We start from the raw sequence: 18,960 nt of genomic DNA on the forward strand, positions 1-18,960 counted from the left end.
TAATGTCAGTTAGAGCTTGTTTTAAGGACTCATTCCTTAAAGATACTGAATTTTAATGGAAATTGCAGATATTTAGTACTCATCTACTCCATATTCAAATATCTGAGCTCACACAAAATACACAAGAGAGTCTTCACCAATTCATCGTGTTTCAGCAGTTCTGGAAATCACTGAAAAGTAACTGGCAAACCAACTAAACTTCATTAGTGTAAAGCTGCTACTTGAAGGCAGTTCTGGAGGGTCCCAAAGCAGTGAAATTTTATTTTTGTTTTAGCTGGTCATGCAGTGGGTAAGAAGCAGAAAGCAGCTCTGATGTGTGAGTAGCAGCACAGACAAGCTCTGTGACAGGGAGAAGGAAAGATAAATTGTGACTTTCTGTGAAGATGACGACACTTAAAATTGAATGTCCTTGTCTTAATTTCTGCTCCCAGGTAGCCAGTGGGTTGTGTGAGGGACAGAAGAAAACTCAGGTTTCTCCAGCCTACATTTCCCACAGTGTTTTGGAAAACAGGGAGGCAAGTAGAGAGGTTTTCCAGATAAATTGGGATCTGCAGGCATCCAGCTGCAGGATCCCCAGCCTTTTGCAAAAAGTTCTCTCCTCACAATGTCTACAAGCCATCCATCAAAGGACCCACAAAAACAAAAAAATCCCAGAATCATTTGGGTTAGAAAAGACCTCTGAGATCACCAAGTCCAAGCTGTGACTGATCCCCAGCTTGTCACCAGCCCAGAGCACTGAGTGCCACATCCAGCCCTTCCTGGGACAGCTCCAGGGATGGGGACTCCAAACCTCCCTGGGCAGCCCCTTCCAATGCCTGACTGACTTTCCATGAGGAAATTCCTCCTGATACTGGAAATGCTGGACAAGTAGCAGTGTTGAAACACAAAGCCGAATGGAAGGGTTTAAATCCACCCTCCCTGAGTGTCATGTCTCAGCGTGGGCTAAAGGCAGGCAGCTCTCACAGTTTTAAGAGTTGCAATAGCTCAGTTTGGAGAAGGTGCCCACATCCTTTGCTCCAAGCACTGGACAGCAGTAATTCCTTTAAGGACAAGCAGAGGAGATGGCCATGACAATTCCATGGTCACTGGCCTTTTACCTGCCAGCTCACGAGTCAGATACCTCTAAATTGGGAGGGACATTTATTGAGGGACATTCATTGAGCCTTTCTCTGAGCCACGGACACCTCAGAGTGACTGACACCACCCTGAACATCACTGGATATCCTGTGCTCGGGGCTTAAATCGTCTCCTAAGGCTTTCATTTTCCACTAAATCACAAAAAACCAAAAACTTCATCCTCTAGCTAGGCAAAGGCCTGAAGAGCAGCATACCTGCATTCCAGTTTCCACCCTGTATTATTAGTCAGACTGTTTATAAAACAATTTTAAAATGCCAGCTTTTATGTATTACAGTTTTATTAATGTTGAATGATACATCATAGGTGCAGGATGCATAAAAGGGTTACAGAAACATGGTTTGCATTTTAAAATGCTTTAGTGAAAACAAATGAATTCTCTTTATTAAATGAATTGAACCTTGCTGTGTCCTCCACGGAAAGATTTCAGTATTAGTGAATCTCCTCCCTCACTGCTCTTTTTTCCACCTTATGTTAGGAGAGGAAAACAAGTATTTCAGCATTTAAAGCTCCCAAATGGTTTCTCAGTTTTGAATTAAATAGGCTGTGGTATAACAGAAATAAAGTAAATATTCTCTATGCACATGGAGAAGAGGCTACTTCTGTCAAAAAACAGGTTTACTGTTTCTTCATCCTCTGGTTCCATGTGCTCAGCCAAGAGTGACAACCACCACTCCACTGGTTTGACTTGATTTGAGATATTGGCAGTAGAAATACAATGTTGAGGCTCTGTTGGAGTCCATTACAAGAACAGAGGCATTACAACAAAAAGCTTAGGCTTTAGAAAAAAGGCGTTTTTATATTTCAACCTATTTAGAAAGAAAATTTTTTTAAACAAAAAAACTGATTTTGAATTCCGGTTATAAACTTAGGTTTAGGTGTAATTACAAAGAGAAGGTAGAGATGCTTCATTGCTGGTTTTATCAGCCAACTTAGCCAGCAATCAGCTTTTATTCTTATCAAAGATACAGATGCATCCATTTGCCATTAAACAGATCTGTTTCCCACTAACTGGACACAGCCTCCAGGCTCCAGATAAGCAGGGAATCTGCCTTCAGCATCCAGAGTACAGGAATTTTAACACCTTCTGGAGCAGCATTTAAATTGATCATTAGTGTCAACAAATACAATCCAAATGGACTGTCCCAAACCTCTCTAGAAGCAGAGAGGTTTTCTGCTTGATCAGTGTTTAACACCCTGGAGGACCAGTTCCAGCATTGCTGCCACTTTAATCTTCATTTTAACTATTTTATGAGTCATTTATACGCCAAGGTAACCCACCTAAGCAATCAAATACAATGACCCAAAAAAGATCTGGATCCCCGTTTTCCCATTTTACAAGGCTCAGAGGGGAAAGAAGATAATACCTGAACAAGTTCCATATTCCAAGCCCAAGGTTTTATGAAGGAAGGGGAGGTTGGAAGGGGAGAGATGATCTTTCCATAGCACTGCAATGCCACAGGAAAGCACCACGTTTAATGTAATCAAGCTCTACATTGCAGCCATATGGAAACAATTTCAGTCAATAAACAACTCCTGCAAGAAGACAGCAGAGGAACAGGAAAATCAGATCCTGATTTAACCAGGAGGCAGGAGAGCTGCTGGCTCAGCTCAGAGGCTGCCACGACATGAAATATCCATGTCCACCAGAACTCCACAGCTTTCGGTCCTCATCACTTGCCTTCCACTTCCACACCTCAGAGTGCAGGAGAACAAATGGCACAGCTTCTTCCACAGTTTCCTCCCCAGCCTCCAAGATCCTGTGCCTCAGTGCTCTCCCCTTTCTTCTCTCTTCCCAATCTTTCCTCAAAGCCTATCGCTGTGGCCAGCTTCCCACCCGATAGCCAGAAGGGAAGCAGACATCCCAAACTTCAGATACTCGCCTGACCTCCCTGCAATTTATCTGCATGGAATTTGCGGGTTTCAAAATAGGGACTCTCTCAAGGAGTAAATCCTTAAAAACATCCAACTTGGGAAAAAAAAAAAAAAAAACCAACCTAAAACACCACACATTTTACTTCTTCCTGTTAGTGGTATTTAAATGAGGATTGGCTTCAAGATTCCACATTATCCAGGATCCTAAAAACCAATGGCAAAAATACTGCCTCTCCTGCAGAAGACAACATTCCTGTGCACTGCTGATTACAGCTGCAATACCGAGGGAGTAAAAGCTAAATCAGTTTGGGACAGGAAAAGGGAAATTCAAGGGAACAGCCAGCAAGCGAAGGCAGCTGCATTTTTAACAAAAAGCAAGAAGGCACAGTGCTATGAATAAATCAGAATTTCCTTGAGTGTGACAGAGGAGTGACACCAGTATTTATGAGAATAATGCCCATGAACTGAAGGGTAAATCACGAGTGTCTTCAGAAGTAGCCTTGTAAAGGTGGGAAGTTCATCACTTCCACAATTCCATGGGACCTGGCAGCAGATGCACCACAACCACCCCAAAAGCACTGCCCATTTTACACTTGGGGACATCCAGAAACAAAAGGCCTTGGGATGTTTCTCTTTAACAACTGAAGTGCAAGACTCAAGGTATCTTAAAAAACAAACACAGTACCAGTAATAAAATTTAAACCCCAGTAGCTTTCTAGTGGAAGGAAAAACCACTGGGAACAGTTTTCTGTTGACTGGGGCAACATGCCTTTGTCACATGAAGCACCTTCTAATTCACCAGCAATAAAAGATGATTCCCAGCAAATCCATTAGCAGGGGAACATTTAAATCAGCCTAAAACCCATGCACCAAAGAGGCCTTTCACCCCAGGCCAGGTGGATGTTTCCATTTCACCAATGCTCAGCGAGGGGACGGAGCAAATCTGCAAAGCTGTAAGCTGGGTATCCACCCAGGCAAAGAACAGGAAAAGAAAAACCTGTGTTTTCCCAGTAAAGAATTACCAGGACAAGGACACCAGTAGTGCCAGTCAGCACGTTTTAATGGCAAATGTCTTGATAAAGGACTAACTTTGTTCTTTTGAGATTACAAATGTAGTTGAGCACAGTCAAGTACACGCACAGAGCGTACTCTGGTCCTGGTGGAAACCCACATTGGCTGCTTCGTATCCGAGAGCTGTCAGTCAGACACTTCTTCATCTACTTCCTGGGATTGCATCATGCTAATTTTTTTTTTTTTTTTTTTTTTTGTCACTAAATTTAAGGTCTGATGCAGTTCAACATTTTTATCACTGCAGATAAAAATCTGTGAGTGACACCAGGACTGTAGCACAACAGGACATTATTAGGAGGAAAGGACAGCAGGAGAAAGGAGGCTGAAAACCTGCCTTAAGTTAGCTCAGGAAAGCCAAACCCATCAGAATACAAAGACTAATTTATAATCTAAAAATGCAGACTGTAACTACTACATTGGCAGACTTTACTCAAGTAAAGAATGTCAGTGCTGGGGCAGCAAGGCTCATGAACAGGATTTCCCTATGCAAAAGGGCTCCTGGGAACCTTTTCAATGGCCATGCAGCAAAAAGGGCTAAAGGCCCCTCGGAATTTGGTATGGATCAGGCACAGGCTGGAGCAGGCACCTTTTTTGGTCTCCACAATGTTAAAAATAAACAGAGACCATGAAGAATCACTGGATGATCTGAGTGCTGGAGAAAATGCCTCAGAGTGAGACTTAAAAGCTCAACTCTGTTTCCTTATCTATCAAGTAACTTGATTACAGAGTGTAAGTACCTTCATGGCAAGAAAGTCCTGGATACTAAAGGGCTCTAATCTTGTCAGGAAAATCCTAACAAGAACCAGCGGCACAACTTAGACTAATTCAAATTAGAAATCAGCCTCTTATAACTACCAAGAGAAGTGATGAGCCTGAAATTACCAGTGATGGACACTCAGGGCTGGAAAGCTTTCAAATTGTTTTTAGCCAAACATCATTTACTGGTCTCAGTTTCAGAATAAATGATTAAAATTTAAAGGCCTGTGATACAAAGCATATAAAATATATCAGGGAAGGCAATTTAATTATCTGTTCTCGCCTTAAATTTTATGATTCTCCAATATGTTAACATCACTCAACTTCTGTGGACCAGGAAATTAAAGAGGGAGGAATAAGTTTCAAGTTCAGCAAGTTCCCTCTTTTTCAGACTTATCACTAAACAGCACCACTCCACCAAGCAGATGGAGCTCCCATGAAATACAAACAGGGAACGACCAGCTATGATGTCTGGAAACATGTAATGCAATTTACTTGGGCAAACTCTGATCAGCTACTTACTCCTCCCACCTGGGCCATGAAAAATCAGTATTAGCTTACATAACCAGCTCTCATTCTGGGTAACTACACCTCTCACAATCAGGGTTATACTCCCAAGAGCAGCAGCACCCATCAACAGCCAGCCAAGAATCTCCACATACTTCTTAAATATAAAAGCATCTCAACAGCCCTGAAAGAATTATTTCCATATTCCACACTGGAACAGGGGCAAGTCAAAAAGTTTGCCCTGAGTCATAAAATAAAACCTATGGTAGAGCCTAGAAAGGAAATTCCATTGCCAGGAAGAACTTTCCAACACTCGAGCACCACTTCCATGTCAGAGCTGCTGCACACCCAGTTGCTCAAACCCCCGAACGCTGCCAGTTACATCACAAAGAGATTTCTGGTGAAAGCTGACATTGTAATCAGAGAATCTGATCATGGCAGAGAAACTGTCCAAAGTAAAGGTCAGAATAAATATCCAAGCAGGAACAGCACTTGTATTTGATGAACTAACTAACTGCTTTCTGCTGCCATCAGTAGTACAGTGCCACGGCAAGAACAAAAAGCAGATTCAGTGCTTGCCTCAGAGCTCAGAAGGAACGGGCAGCTCGAAGTGCAGGAAATGACTATATGCTGCACTTCCCAATTGATAGGGCAAGGGCTTATCAGAAGAACAAAACTGGCTGTTCACAAGGCCACTGAAAGAGTAGCCTACACTATTGTTTCAGTGGTAGTTATCTTGCTGCTGAACTTAAAAATTCTGAGGAAGCAAACAGAAAAATAAAAAAGGCTTTTTAAATATTAAGTTCAGAAGCAGGGAGAAGACCCATACCAGGAACTCAGGACAAGCAAGATGCAACTGGGGGCAGAGCCAAACATCATTAATAGAATTTTTATGCCTGGCTTGTAAATTCCTTCCTTAACCCAACATTAAAATCCCATCTACCACCACAGCAGTGAATGGGATTCATGTAAATTTAACAAAGCTTAAAAATGTAACTTGTACATATGGAGAACAAAAAAATGCCGCCTCTATGCATGAGGCAGGTGTCAAAATTTGTTTCCTCAGGCTGGAAGAAACTCTTCCCTGGAAGCAACACTCCACCCATTGGGCAAATGGAGACTGGAGGCACTACCTGCCAGCATTCTATGGACACACACACAAAGTGGGATCTTTGTCAAGTCTTATCACAGAAGTGATTTAGGTGTATTCATGTACAACCTGCTGGAAGGGCTCTGCTTGGTAATGAGTTTCAGACTGGTAATTGCATTGAAACCAAGATGAGATGATGAAGTGAACATTCAGAGTGCAATTCTGTAGGAAAAAGTGAACTGACCTTCCACAGGCTCCTGGTTGGCTGCACAGGAAGATAAAGCAGAGCTCACTCTGTCAGGAGCACTACAGCAGTTCCCTGTTTTAAGAGCAGACTTTAAGTTCAGACTCTGCCAGCAGCTTTGATTTAGAACTGGGAAAGGGAAACCTCCACACAGACAGGGAGAATAACCAGTTATAGATTATTTCTTTTAATTCTTAATAAAGCACATTAAAACAGCAATTGTTCAACCTGCTGGTGTCTGCATTAACATGGGGCTGAAGTAAAACAAGTAACAGACACGCCTGTGCATTCCTGACATAGATCAGAAGTCCAACACCAAAAAAATCCTATGAAATTAAGCAGAAGAAAAGCCGTACAAGAAAGAAGGGAATCCCTCACAGTCTTGTGAGAAAGTTTGCTTTTCACCTGATTGGAGATGGAATATAATGGATTTAAAAGCAAGAAAAATAACTAAGTAAGGATGAGACGTGTCGAGCCACAGAAGTCAGTGGGAAATCCTCCCATCACCATAAGAAATAATCTCTGGACTTAGATATTCTTAATGACCACATCAGATGACCAGCAAATAAATTCCTTATAAGGTTACTGTATATCAATATATCACAGATGGAAAGTGCAACAGATGGGGAGGAGACACCTGTGTTGAAGTGCTGCTGCCTCAGTCCGTGACTTTACATGAGTCACTCAGCCCTCGTGCCTCAGTTTCTCCATTTGTAAAACACCAATACCTCTGTCAAGCACTTCTAGAGATTCACAAACAGAGCTACAAAGTATTTTGACATGGAACAGCAAAGGAGGGCAGTGGCTCGGCCAGAACGATCGAGTGGGAGCCACTGGAGGCGTGCTGCTCTGGCCAGCACAGGAGCTTCGGCCATAAATCGATCAGCCCTGATTAGGTCGGGCTTTACAACGCTGTAATTGTCACAGCAGTGGCTCTAAGACTGTGACACGAGCCCTGAGCTCGGTGGTGTCACACAGGGAGCCTGCACCAACAACAAACCTCTGCTTAACCCAACTGTAACAGCAAAGAACAGGAGCTGCCCAAACCCAACAGACTTTTTAAGGTTATCAAGGATAAAAGCTTCTCCACATGCTCATATGACCACAGGATAACGCTGTGTAAACGCCCAGTTAAGAGGGAAATGATATAATCAAGAGCACGTTTAAAGAAAGGAATATATTCACTTGAAATCTGCAGGCACAACACAAAAATAAATGTGTTTCTCACAGTGACAAGATGAAATTTTCGGTTGGTCAGCGACTACAAAGCTGATTGTCTACTTCTGGCTGTGGACCACATGACAGCCTCGAATACATAAGAGCATTTTATCTGCCAACTTGCAATGAAGACCACATAGTTAATAGTTTGCAACCTCCTTTCCCCCAGAAGATCTTCAGAGTTGAGTAATAAAATTCCTCACATGATTTCAATGAGAGGGTTCACTTGTCAGGGGCTGTTTGGAGATAGTATCGTATGTCAGGGAGGTGCTGCTCAGATCAAGTTTTCCAACCTTGTGTTTTCAAGGCTTGACTGAAAATGAAAAAAAAAAAACCCAAAAAAAACTTCAGGCGATAAAGTTTGAAACTGGAGAAAAGAGAAATAATCTCTAGATGTTATTTTCAAAATGTCAAAGCTAGCCAATTAATGAGGGGAGGAAGAAAAACTGATTAAAGCCCTGACAAACCCTTGAGATCACAGACTGATTGCGAGCTCTGCTGCAGACTCCCTGTAGGAACCTGGGCAAGTTGATCCCTCTACACCTTTGTTTGCCACCTGCGAGACGAAAAATAGCACTTTCTTTTCATATCCTGTCATTCTTGCTTGTATTGTTCCCCAAATTAAAAGCATTTGTCAAAACACTTATCTTTAGCATTAACCCTGGGAATTGCATTCACAGCTACCACACAACCCGTTTGCATGACTGAGTGCTCAGATACAAACTCTTAGTACACTTTGCTACCCAGCTATCCTAATTTAATACGAGTCAGAAGGGAGCTTTAGTCAATACAGGAATATTAGAATGCTAAAATACAGTTTATTACTAATACTACAAATAAAACCAGCTTTAGGGTTACAACTTACACTGACTCCCTCCTCAAAAAAAAAAAAAAAAAAAAAAATTTCTCCTCATTATGTCCTAAAAATCCTGCTGTAATCACAGTATTGGTCTCACTGCATTGATAACCCACAAGATCATATTATCAGCATAGGTATAATTAAAGCCCAATCCCACGAGGACATGTATGCAGAATCCAATCCCCGCTCTGTTAAAATCAGCATAATGTGAAATAAACTTGAGGGACTTTAGAATCAAAGCTGCATGAAGTTATCGACAGGAGGAACAAAGGCATCTGTCTTTTTGCAGTAAGATTCTTAAGCTGACAGTATTTTGATTTCAAATTCTAAAACTTTGCAGATGAAAAAGATTTGCTACAGATGCCAATACTGTAGCCTGTCATTCTGTAATGTCCTTAAAAGCTCTACACAGAAATCACTGTGAAGTACAAGTTGCTTTCTTGAGATTAAAATGTGCTGCTGTTTCCTGAAAATTCATTTGGTTTCTAACATATACAACCAAATACCTCCCCAGATCCATTGGTATAAGAAACAGTACAGCTTCCTCCTTTCTCATGGTTCAGTTTCATTAATTTTCCCAGTTCTCCACCCAAAGACCCAAATTTCACCCCTGCCCCACTGACACACAACACAAAAAGAGCAATCCCAAAAGTTAATGACAGAACAATTCTTGACAGTCACGCTTAATAAAAATACATTTTATTTAAAAATAGTTTAGCATTAAAAATGAATTTCAGAGCCCCACTCTTTTCCCAAATCCAGACAGCAATGAAAAAGCATACCACTCCCATGAACCTATGGATTATCACTATAAAAGTAAACACTTTATAATAATTTCATTTTCAAAACACTGCACAGCTATCAACTTTTAATATCCCTTTGTAAGAGACCAGTAAGACCCACACAGAAAACTGCCTTAAAAATAAGCTCCCTGCAGCTGACAGCAGCTACAGACTCCATGGAATTATCAGAATCACAATGCTAGAGAGATGCACGTTGTCCAGAAAGGTCAATAAACCCAAGGAGTTGCTTGACACCGCTCAGTGAAGCAGTTGTAGAGAAAACCAGGCCTCATTCACACAGGATTTTCTCCCAGATTTCCTTACCCCTCCTTAAAAATCCTGCTGTTTCACCTAGGGTAGCATTCCTGTAACCCAGCTGGCAGCCTGCATACCACAATGTCGTCTAGACCTGCTCGGAACAGTGGGATGACACAGGAGTAAAAATGCTGATGCCTGTTCTGGTGCTTGCACTGGTGCTAAGGGAACGAGGGGAGGAAGAACAGGCAGCACGGAGTGAAACACAAGTTCCTTGCTCCCAGCCTCCTGCCCAGGCTCCTCGGGTAATTCTGTCAACCAGACAGAAAAAGTTGTGGCCGTCGCCGGGCTAAAGAATAATCTTCACATAAGGGAAAAAGAACATTCCCAAACCCCAGTTTTCACATGCAGAAACAAACCCTGCCCTTCCCCAGACCGGTGCTCCCCGGACATGCAGATAACAAATGCATCCCTGCACAGACAACGTTTTCCATCTCTTTCTTCCTTCTCTCCTCTCTCCATCTCAGAGATGTTTTCTTAGCAATTTGGAAGAGAAACGGTAAAAAGGGAGATGCAAAACACACAAATAAATTAAGTTTGTTCTCTGCTGTTGTCGGATTTGGTCTTAGCACGATGGGAGGAAAAAAAATATTAGGAGTGATAAATCCATATATACCTACTCCAAACTACACCCCGCTTCCCAAGGGACACAGTATAATGGTAAATAAGTATAGATGCAGTTCCTACTAATGAGGCAGGGTACAGCAAGGCCAAAGAAAATGCAATCATCTCGGGGAAAAAAAAACTGCACAGGACTCCTCCTCTCCCATCCATGGAGGAAATCAAATGCCAGCTGCACCATCCCAGGAAGGAAGCAGAGCCTGTACCTGATGAGCCCTGCAGAAATGAGCGAGTCATATCACGGGACCCGAGCAGGCACTTCAGGCTTTCTCCAGCCCACAAATCGTCTGCAGAGCACAATTCCTCGCTCCGGTGTTTTACATGGCATCATTCATGCAAATTGCAGGGGTATTTTTCCCCAGTGTTTTCTTTTTTCCTTCCCTCCATCTCCACTAGTTTGAAGCAGGGGGACGTAGGTAGCGTCTCCCAGATCCACATTCCCTGGCCATCACTTTAACGCTTTCCTCCCTACAAAGTTTGAATCTCCCCAGTTTTTTGTTCATAAACGTTTTGTACTTAAAAGCCACCGAATCACACTCCCAGTTGCTACCTGAACAAACTGAGACAGACCCGACTCCACAAACATGCTTAAACCTTCATTTCCTCTTCCTTCTTCCTTCCCCACCCCCCAAACAGCATTTTTTTTTTTTGTCCCTAACACGAAGGAACTGGGGAAAAAACAGCACGTCCAACCAACCGAAGCTTTTCCAGACCTATCGCAAAGAACAAAATGCTTCCAAAGAAGTGCTCTGCAAACATACCAAGAGACACTCCACCAACTAGGGAAAAAAAAAAGAAGAAAGAAAGGAAAGAACCCATCAGACAAAACTGAGGTCGAGGAACTCGGCGGGGTCTGGCTCGGGTGTGTATTCGGCACCTAAACACACTCGCATCTTGTTTTGCTTTAACCCCGAAGCTGAGGCAAACACTCCAGCAGAATTTCCTGCCCCTTCCCCCGACCGCTCCTGCGGTCAAACCGTGCTGACCCAAAACCATCCCGGACACGGGACACAAAAGCATTCACCCGCCACCCCCGTTCCCCACCTCTTCCCAAGAAGTACAAAACAAACACGCGTCTGACACCCCACCCAAGTTCTCCTCGCACATTTTGGGAATGACTTCCCTCCGGGTCCTCCTCCTCCCCCACCCGTTCCCACGTTAAACTCTCCAGCACACAGACACCCTTCGGGGGTTTCACGCCTTTGCCCTCCCGGAAAACCTCCCGAAGCCCCGAGAGCTGCCAGAGATCCGGCAGCCCTGGGAGCCGGCGGGGTTTGGGGCACCCCTGAGCCCCGTTCCCCGACTTCCAGCGGCACAAAGCTCCCGAAAAAGAGCCCCCGGAGCCCTCGCACAGCCCCAGCCAGGGCAGAGGTCCCCGGCAGAGCGAGGGGGCTCCGTACCCCGCAGGTCGGAGCCTCCCTACTTCCCCTGCCGTCCCCGGGGGTCCCCGGGACAGGGAACGCCGGGGGTCGCACCAGCCCACCCCAAAACTCCGCGGCGAACAACACCCGAACACCCCCAAACCGCAGCACCCACCCAGGCTGAGGGGGCTCCGCGGCCGCCACTCCGTGCCCCACACCCAGGAGATGGGAGGAATCAGAATAAATATACAAATGGCAGGAACAGCGAACCCCAAAGGTGCCCTGCCCTCCCGCTGCAGCCTCCCGAGGACACCTTCCTCCTCCTCCTCCTCCCCCGATCCGGGGCACCCGCGGAGCCCCCCAAATCCGCGGCTCCAACTCTGCCGCCCGTGCTGAAGGGCTGCCCCTGCCCACCCTTGCCCGCCCCCGGCTGCCCCCCTCACGCACATCCCGCTCTCCGGCTCGGCGCGACTCCCGGCGGTGCCGGCGGAGGGGGGACCCCTTCCCGCTGCCCTCCCTCCCTCCAGCCCACCCACCCGCCCGCCCCCTCCCCTTGCCGCCGCCGCTCCCCCCCCGTATCCCCCCTCGACACTCACCTCTGGGTGCTGCCGGCGCCTCCGCCTCACCATGGACCGGCGGGACTGGGGGGGTCCCCCCGCCCGCCTCCGCCCCAGATTGAGGGGAGATTAACGGGGGGCGCGGAGGGACGAGAACAATAGGGGGGAGGAAATCCCTCAGCCCCCCCACGCCCCCCGAGGACACAGCCCCCTCCCCGCCCGGCGCTCCTCCTGCCGCTCCCTCCTCCTCGCCCGTTCCCTCTCTTTTTTTTTTTTTGTTTTTTTTTTTTTTTTTTGGCTCAATCACACCAGACCGACTGTCTTTGTCTGTCTGACAAGCGCCATGTTGATATCAACATCCGAGCCCCCACCTGCTGCAGCTGTGAGACCCTGGGACTTGTAGTTCCCCCCTCCCCAGGGTGACGGGGAGACCCGCGGCACCGGGACTACAACTCCCAGCGTGCCACGGGCGCGCGGCGCTCCAATGGGGCGGCGGGGCTGCGCTCGGGGCGGACTACAACTCCCGGCAGGCGTCGAGAGGCCATGACGTTATCTAGAACGGAGGGGAGGCAGGACTACAACGCCCATGATGCCCCGGGGCGCGGCGGGGCGGGCAGGCAGGAAGGGGGGCAGGATTGTCCCGGTAAATAGAACCGGGGGACGCGATGAAGCTGGTGAGTGCCCGGGGCGAGCGGCCATGAGGGCGGGGAGGGGGCTCGGCCTTCCCCCGGCGGCGGCGCGGGGGGGGCTCCCGCGGTCGCCTCCGGGCTGCGCAGTCTCAGCCTCGCCGGGCGTGAGGCGAAACTGAGGCGCTGCAGGGGGGCCTGAGGGAAAAGGGGGGAGGAGATGCTGAGGGAGTTTGGGGGGGGGGACTGAGGGATAAGGGGGTGATAGTGGGGCGGGGAGGGGCTGAGGGAAGGGCAGGGGTCGGCCTTAAGGTGTGGGGGAAGGCGGCGGTCGGCCCTGAGTGGGGAGGGTAAGGATGGGGGGGCGTTGCCCGGGTTTGAGGTGTTGGATGGGGTCAAATCTTAGTCGGGTTCTGGAGGAGGAGAAAATGTTTCTCAGCCTTCCTAGCCTTAAACACGAGTCTGGCTTGGAGCTCTCCCCTTGCGCGTGTGGCTTCTGCTGGACTCTGCGAGGAACATGAATAAATGCCCGTGGTTTGTGATAAAGACGTTTTCCATCTGCAGTGTGATAATACAGGGAGATGCTAACAAAAAAAAAAAAAAAAAAAAAACACAAATAAATAAAAAAAATCAGCCTGGAACAGCTTTGCCAAGGGTGCACCTTGCTTCTGGCGGGGGTTTTGGTTCTGGTATTACAGTCTTCTGTCAGAAAGTACATGACCCATGATATTGGTCTTCTCTCTTGAGCTGTTTCACTTTCCTAGAGACCTTGGATTCAGGAGCCGCTTTATTTTCCAGGAAGAATTTCAGTTTCACATAAATGTGCTGCACTTCTTGGTCTGGAGGTGAAAACCCAAGCAGTTTTCAACTTACCTGTGCATAATATTTGACTTACTTAATCTGAAGTGACACCATTACTCAATTTAAGATTGTCTGTTGGTTTTGCGACTGAGCAGTGTGTTATAACAAACCTTCATAGATGTAAATGTTCTGTTTTAAGACTTTTAGGAAACCACCCTCCATGGAAGTGTGTACAATTAATTCCAGAGGCAGGTGGTCAAGGAGCTTGATCCTGCTTAATGTTACCTGTGTGATAAGGATCTGTGCAGGGATGAATATTACCAGTGGGACAAACACTGTGAAGTCAAGCACCCCTGGGTGTGATTGTAGAGGCTGGTAGAATTCAGTGGGGAAAAGCAAACTGGAAAATCTTTAAAGACCCCACTGGAAATACAAAGCTCTTTCAATGTTTAGAGTCTTGCATAGGGACAGAGAGAGGGGAAATACAAACTCTGGAGTCTGTACTGGAGCATTTTTAGCATTGTTTTTAAATTCAGGTACTGAGAATTATAAGATGAGATTCTTCACCTTACATTTTTCTGGAGATGTGTCTGAATTTGGGGTTTTGAGAAGATGAGTCCTCTTTTTTATCCTCTTTTTTATCCTCTTTTCTCATAGACTTGGGTTGAATTTGGAAGAACAGGGTAGAGGTGAGGGACTAGTGGAATGTTCCCTGTCCATGGCAGAGGGGTTGGGATAAGATGAGCTTCAAGGTCCCTTCCAATCCAAACTATTCTGGGATTCTGACTCCAGATCTGATTCAGAATCCAGTGAAAACCTCAGATTCCAACAAACTCAAATGTGCTTTGACTCAGGCAAGCCTCAGTGCTCATTTCCCCCCAGATTTTAAGCTGGCATGTGATACTAATACTGGAGGAATGCACTGCAGGATTTGTTGGCTTCACTTGGAATTCCAAGCTCTACCTTTAACCTGCACAACTCTGAATGTTTTGGAGTTGCAAGTTTGAGCCACCATCTCTGTGCCCTCCATGAGATGCTCATGGAATGGGATGTTTGTGGGGAACCTGCCCCTCCCAGGCCCTGAGCATCTGGAATCAGCCCCTCAACTTGGGCCCTTTGTGCCCCACTGCCAAACTTCCATCCAATTTGCAAATCCTGCCAGGAAAGCTGTGAGCTGGGCATATTTATGCCTTTTGTGTGTTTTGTGTCTTTTTTTATGTGACTTTTGGAGTTAGGAGATGAGGAACCTTTGTGTGTTGGCTGCACCAGCCTTTAGCCATAAGGGAATCAAGCTGGAAGCAAGCAAATCTTGGAATAAAAAAACTTGCATTTTAATCCAGTCAGGAGCATGAGTCAAAGCTCTGGATCTGTTTTAAACAGTAACAAGTATAAACTGTGTGGAAATAATCACATTTATAATGTGTATAGAGACACACATTGTGCAAACACTTCCATTCCTGGATTCCCGATCCAAAATTCTAACAGAGGTGCAGGCCCAGCAATGTCACCTGTGCAAACAGCTGTATAGAAAATACAAATTGCCTTTTTTATTTTTCTGTCACTTTGTTTGAATCTGGTAGAAAGAATCCGTTGACTCCCAGGAATCCATTTACCTCAGCATGACAGCCACGGAGAGAGATGATTTTAGCTGCTTTTAAAGAAGGAAAAAAAGGAAGATTTTCCAGTTAGGTCATAGATGTCAGGGTTGTGATACTACTCATGATTACAAAAAAGGCAAGAAAATACTTTGCTGATAATAGGGGTGATATTTCATTGCCTTTTTTAATTAGCAATAGTTTAAAAGCTACAAAAATAGAACTTATTTTTCCCTTCATTTCTTTCTATTTACTTCAATTTATAGCTTCATTTGTCAAAGTTCTGGTCTGGTGAGAACTTAATTTCACATGAGAGTGTTACATTTGTGAACAAACCAAGTGAATTCCTCACTCCTTCACCAGCTTGGCTTTATGTATTTTTTTAAACTTTACTAAAAGAAAGACAAAATGTAATGTAACTCCTTAATAATTAAGGCTTTGTGAATTTAAAACAAAACTCTCTGTGATATTTTAAATTTAATATTTGAGGCTTAGTCGGTTTTACTATTTAAATAGAGTTTAAAGCAGGTTTTTGAGGAATGTATGTACATAGACTTCTTGAGGGCTGTTAATCCAGACGGTTGCAGTCCTGTGTTAACATTATTGTGAGCAGAGGTAGAAAATGAAATTATTAATCTCCCTTTTTTTCACTTGGTAGAGGGAGGTATAGAACACAAGCTTAAGGGATAAATTACTTAGAAAAAGACTGAGTCTGTTTTTAGTGCAGTGTACGGCCAAACAAGTGGTATTTTTCATCTTCATTGACAAAAACTTGAATTTAAAAGCTCCAGTTTGACCACCTGAGCATGGCTGTGCTGCCAGATTGCCGGACTTGGGAGACTGGAGATGCAAAATCCGTCCTCAGAGCAGAGGAGCCCTCCCGCAGAGGTGGCCACGCTCTGCTCAGACATTTGTCTCTAATCCCACATTTTAGAGCCGACCTTTCTGTTCTGTTCTCCCTCAAAGCTCCCGCGTTAAATGTTTCTCACTCCAGACAGGAGGTGGCTGCATCTCAATGATGCTCAAGTGCCCCCTACATCACCTGCTCACCGGCTCATTAAGCTTGCAAAGCCTTTGGGATTTGGATACACAAACACTTCCATTCAGGTAGAGTTGCCCAGTCCCTCCTGCTTCCTGTTTGTGTTTAGCAGGACAAAAAGCAGGTGAGAACTTGCCCCAGAGCTGCTGCACCTGTGCAGGGGTTGTTGGGGCAGGTTTCTTGCCAAAATAAAAAATTCTGTTCCTGCAGGGCTTCTCTGCCTCCCTGTCCACCTCACTCGAGTCATTTTCAAATTTTCTAGCCAAGTTTTGCCAGGAGGACTGAGTTTAGAAGAAGCTGATTTCCTGGGTTTTGGGGTGATTGCAAGAAAAAAAGATACTCTGCATGTGTCCTAAATCAGAGAGAAGAGCTTTGCCATCCATTCAACCCTTGGGATCAGAAAAACTGTCTGAAGAAAATCTTCCCTGACATGGGGAAATCTCAGTGAACACACACAGCTGTGGGACACAGATTCATGGGAAATTCTGTTTTATTTTGGTGTGTAAGGAACTGTGTTTAAAAACAAGGGGGGAAAAGCAGTTTGTGAACTCTGTTCACAGAATCACTGAGGTTGAAAAAGACCTCCACGATTGAATCCAACCTGTCACTGACCCCACCTTGTCACTGAGTGCCACATCCAGTCATTCCTTGGACACCTCCAGGGATGGGGACTCCGAAATTCCCTGGGCAGCCCCTCCCACTGCCTGTCCACCCTTTCCATGAAGAAATTCTTCCTGATGTCCAACCTGAACCTCCCCTGGAACAATTTGAGGCCGTTTCCTCTCATCCTGTCTCTGTTCCCTGGGAGCAAAGCCTGACCCTCCCAGCTGCCCCCTTCTGTCAGGGAGTTGTGCAGAGCCACAAGGTCCCCCCTGAGCCTCCTTTTCCCCAGGCTGAACCCCTTTCCCAGCTCCCTCACTTGTTCCTGGTGCTCCAGCCCCTTCCCCAGCTCCATTCCCTGCTCTGGACATGCTCCATTCTCTCAGTGTCCTTGCAGTGAGAAGCCCAGAGCTGGGTGCAGGATTCAAGGTGTGGCTTCACCAGTGTCCAGCACACAAGGAAGGGTCATGTTCTGAAAGGTCCTGAGTAACTCCTCCTCATTCTTCTTCCAGTACTGCCTGTCAGGGCATCCAACCTTGCCATGCAACGTGCTCAAGTTCAAATCCACCACCATCATGCTGGACTGTGGGCTGGATATGACGTCTACCCTCAATTTCCTCCCGCTGCCTCTGGTCCAGAGGTGAGTTCTGTGGCCTGTCAGCACTTAATCTGCATCTTCTTGGGTAGCAGTTGGAGTGCTGTGCCTGAAATGGTGTATTGGAAGGAGGGAGGGGATGGATATAAATGAACAGCATCATCTGATATCATAAATAGACTTTGTTCACTTAAAAATTCTCTTTATCAAAATAACGTCCTTTGGCTCAGTAGACGGAAGACATTTTATGGATTTATTGATTGGTTTTTCTAGATAATTTATTCTAAGCTTCAATAAAGTATTGCTGCAACTGCTCAGCACAAGTGAGGTCACATATCTGTCATCTTTCTGGCTTCTTCATGCAAGATGAGATAAATGGGTAACTGAGATGGAGTGCGTGGAGCCCAGCAAGTCCTGTTTAACCACCATCTTCTCAGGCTGTTCTTCAGAGCACGGACTAATGCAAAGAAAAATAGCACTTAGCAGCCCTTGTTAGTTGCCTATGTGGCATAATTGTTCCCTTTTAAAAGTTAAATAAATAAAAGGGCAGTGCAGCTGGGCATGGGATCAGAACAGCAGGGAAACAGAAATAGAATCTAGAACAGAATCCTGAGATCTCCTTTCTATGCCCTGCTACAAAGTTGTATTTCCCCAGGTTTTTAGGCTAATTTGGGTAGTAAGTTAGGATGACATGCTTTGTGTAAATGGAATAAATGACAAAAATTAGCAGTTGGAAAGGTGGGAATGAGTCACTCAGTGATGGGAAGGAGTAGGAGTTTCCTCAAAAGCCATTTAGTAACTTTGATCCACAAGGAAATAAGTGAGGAACATTCTGGGTTCAGGAAAAGTCTTGATTGAGAGGGGGGAAAATACGATGGGAAAAGGGAGTTTCCTAAGTGACTTAGTGAGGTTAAAGTAACCACTGCTTCCTATGATTTGTTATTTTTTGGAAAGTAGAGGAAAGGAATAGACAATGTGTGCATTGTTCTGCAAGATCGTGGAGTTCAGGATCTGCTGTAGAGAGGCAGCAGATGCCCTCAGAGGGATCAGTGGGAAAGTCAATTTTTGTCCCATTCCATAGTGCAACTGCTCACTTCACCAAATGGTGCAGTAATAGATTTTGAACAGATCCAGCAAATTTTGGAAATCCAGGTACAGACAGAATTGCCTTGCATTTGCCTTCTTCCACCCCCCCAAAAAAAAAGGAAATTGAGAGAGGAAGAAGTAGCAAAATGAGGTGATTGAACAAAGGCTTAAGAGGTTCTTTAGAGCAGCAGGAATCAGCTTTCCCCTGAGATGTGGCAGCTTTGTCT

General features: G+C 45.4%; 2 protein-coding genes across 11 annotated transcripts in view; one reads left to right on the plus strand and one right to left on the minus strand.

Annotated features, from left to right (window-relative positions):
* Positions 1 to 12,613, minus strand: part of HMBOX1 (homeobox containing 1) — a 104,850-nt gene extending 92,237 nt beyond the window's left edge. For all 9 annotated transcript variants that reach the window (XM_053939049.1, XM_053939043.1, XM_053939045.1 and 6 more), the window contains exon 1: positions 12,431 to 12,613. The gene's annotated coding sequence lies outside the window, so the exon portion shown is untranslated. The remainder of the gene's footprint in view (positions 1 to 12,430) is intronic.
* A 373-nt stretch (positions 12,614 to 12,986) lies between these two features.
* The window catches only part of INTS9 (integrator complex subunit 9), a 59,929-nt gene continuing 53,955 nt past the window's right edge, over positions 12,987 to 18,960 (plus strand). For both annotated transcript variants that reach the window (XM_053938694.1, XM_053938695.1), the window contains exons 1-2: positions 12,987 to 13,065; positions 17,565 to 17,692. In XM_053938694.1, coding sequence (XP_053794669.1) covers positions 13,057 to 13,065; positions 17,565 to 17,692 — 137 coding nt within the window. In that variant the 5' untranslated portion in view covers positions 12,987 to 13,056. The remainder of the gene's footprint in view (positions 13,066 to 17,564; positions 17,693 to 18,960) is intronic.

Source organism: Vidua chalybeata, chromosome 3 (assembly GCF_026979565.1).
Source record: "Vidua chalybeata isolate OUT-0048 chromosome 3, bVidCha1 merged haplotype, whole genome shotgun sequence".
NCBI classification, from domain to species: domain Eukaryota; kingdom Metazoa; phylum Chordata; class Aves; order Passeriformes; family Viduidae; genus Vidua; species Vidua chalybeata.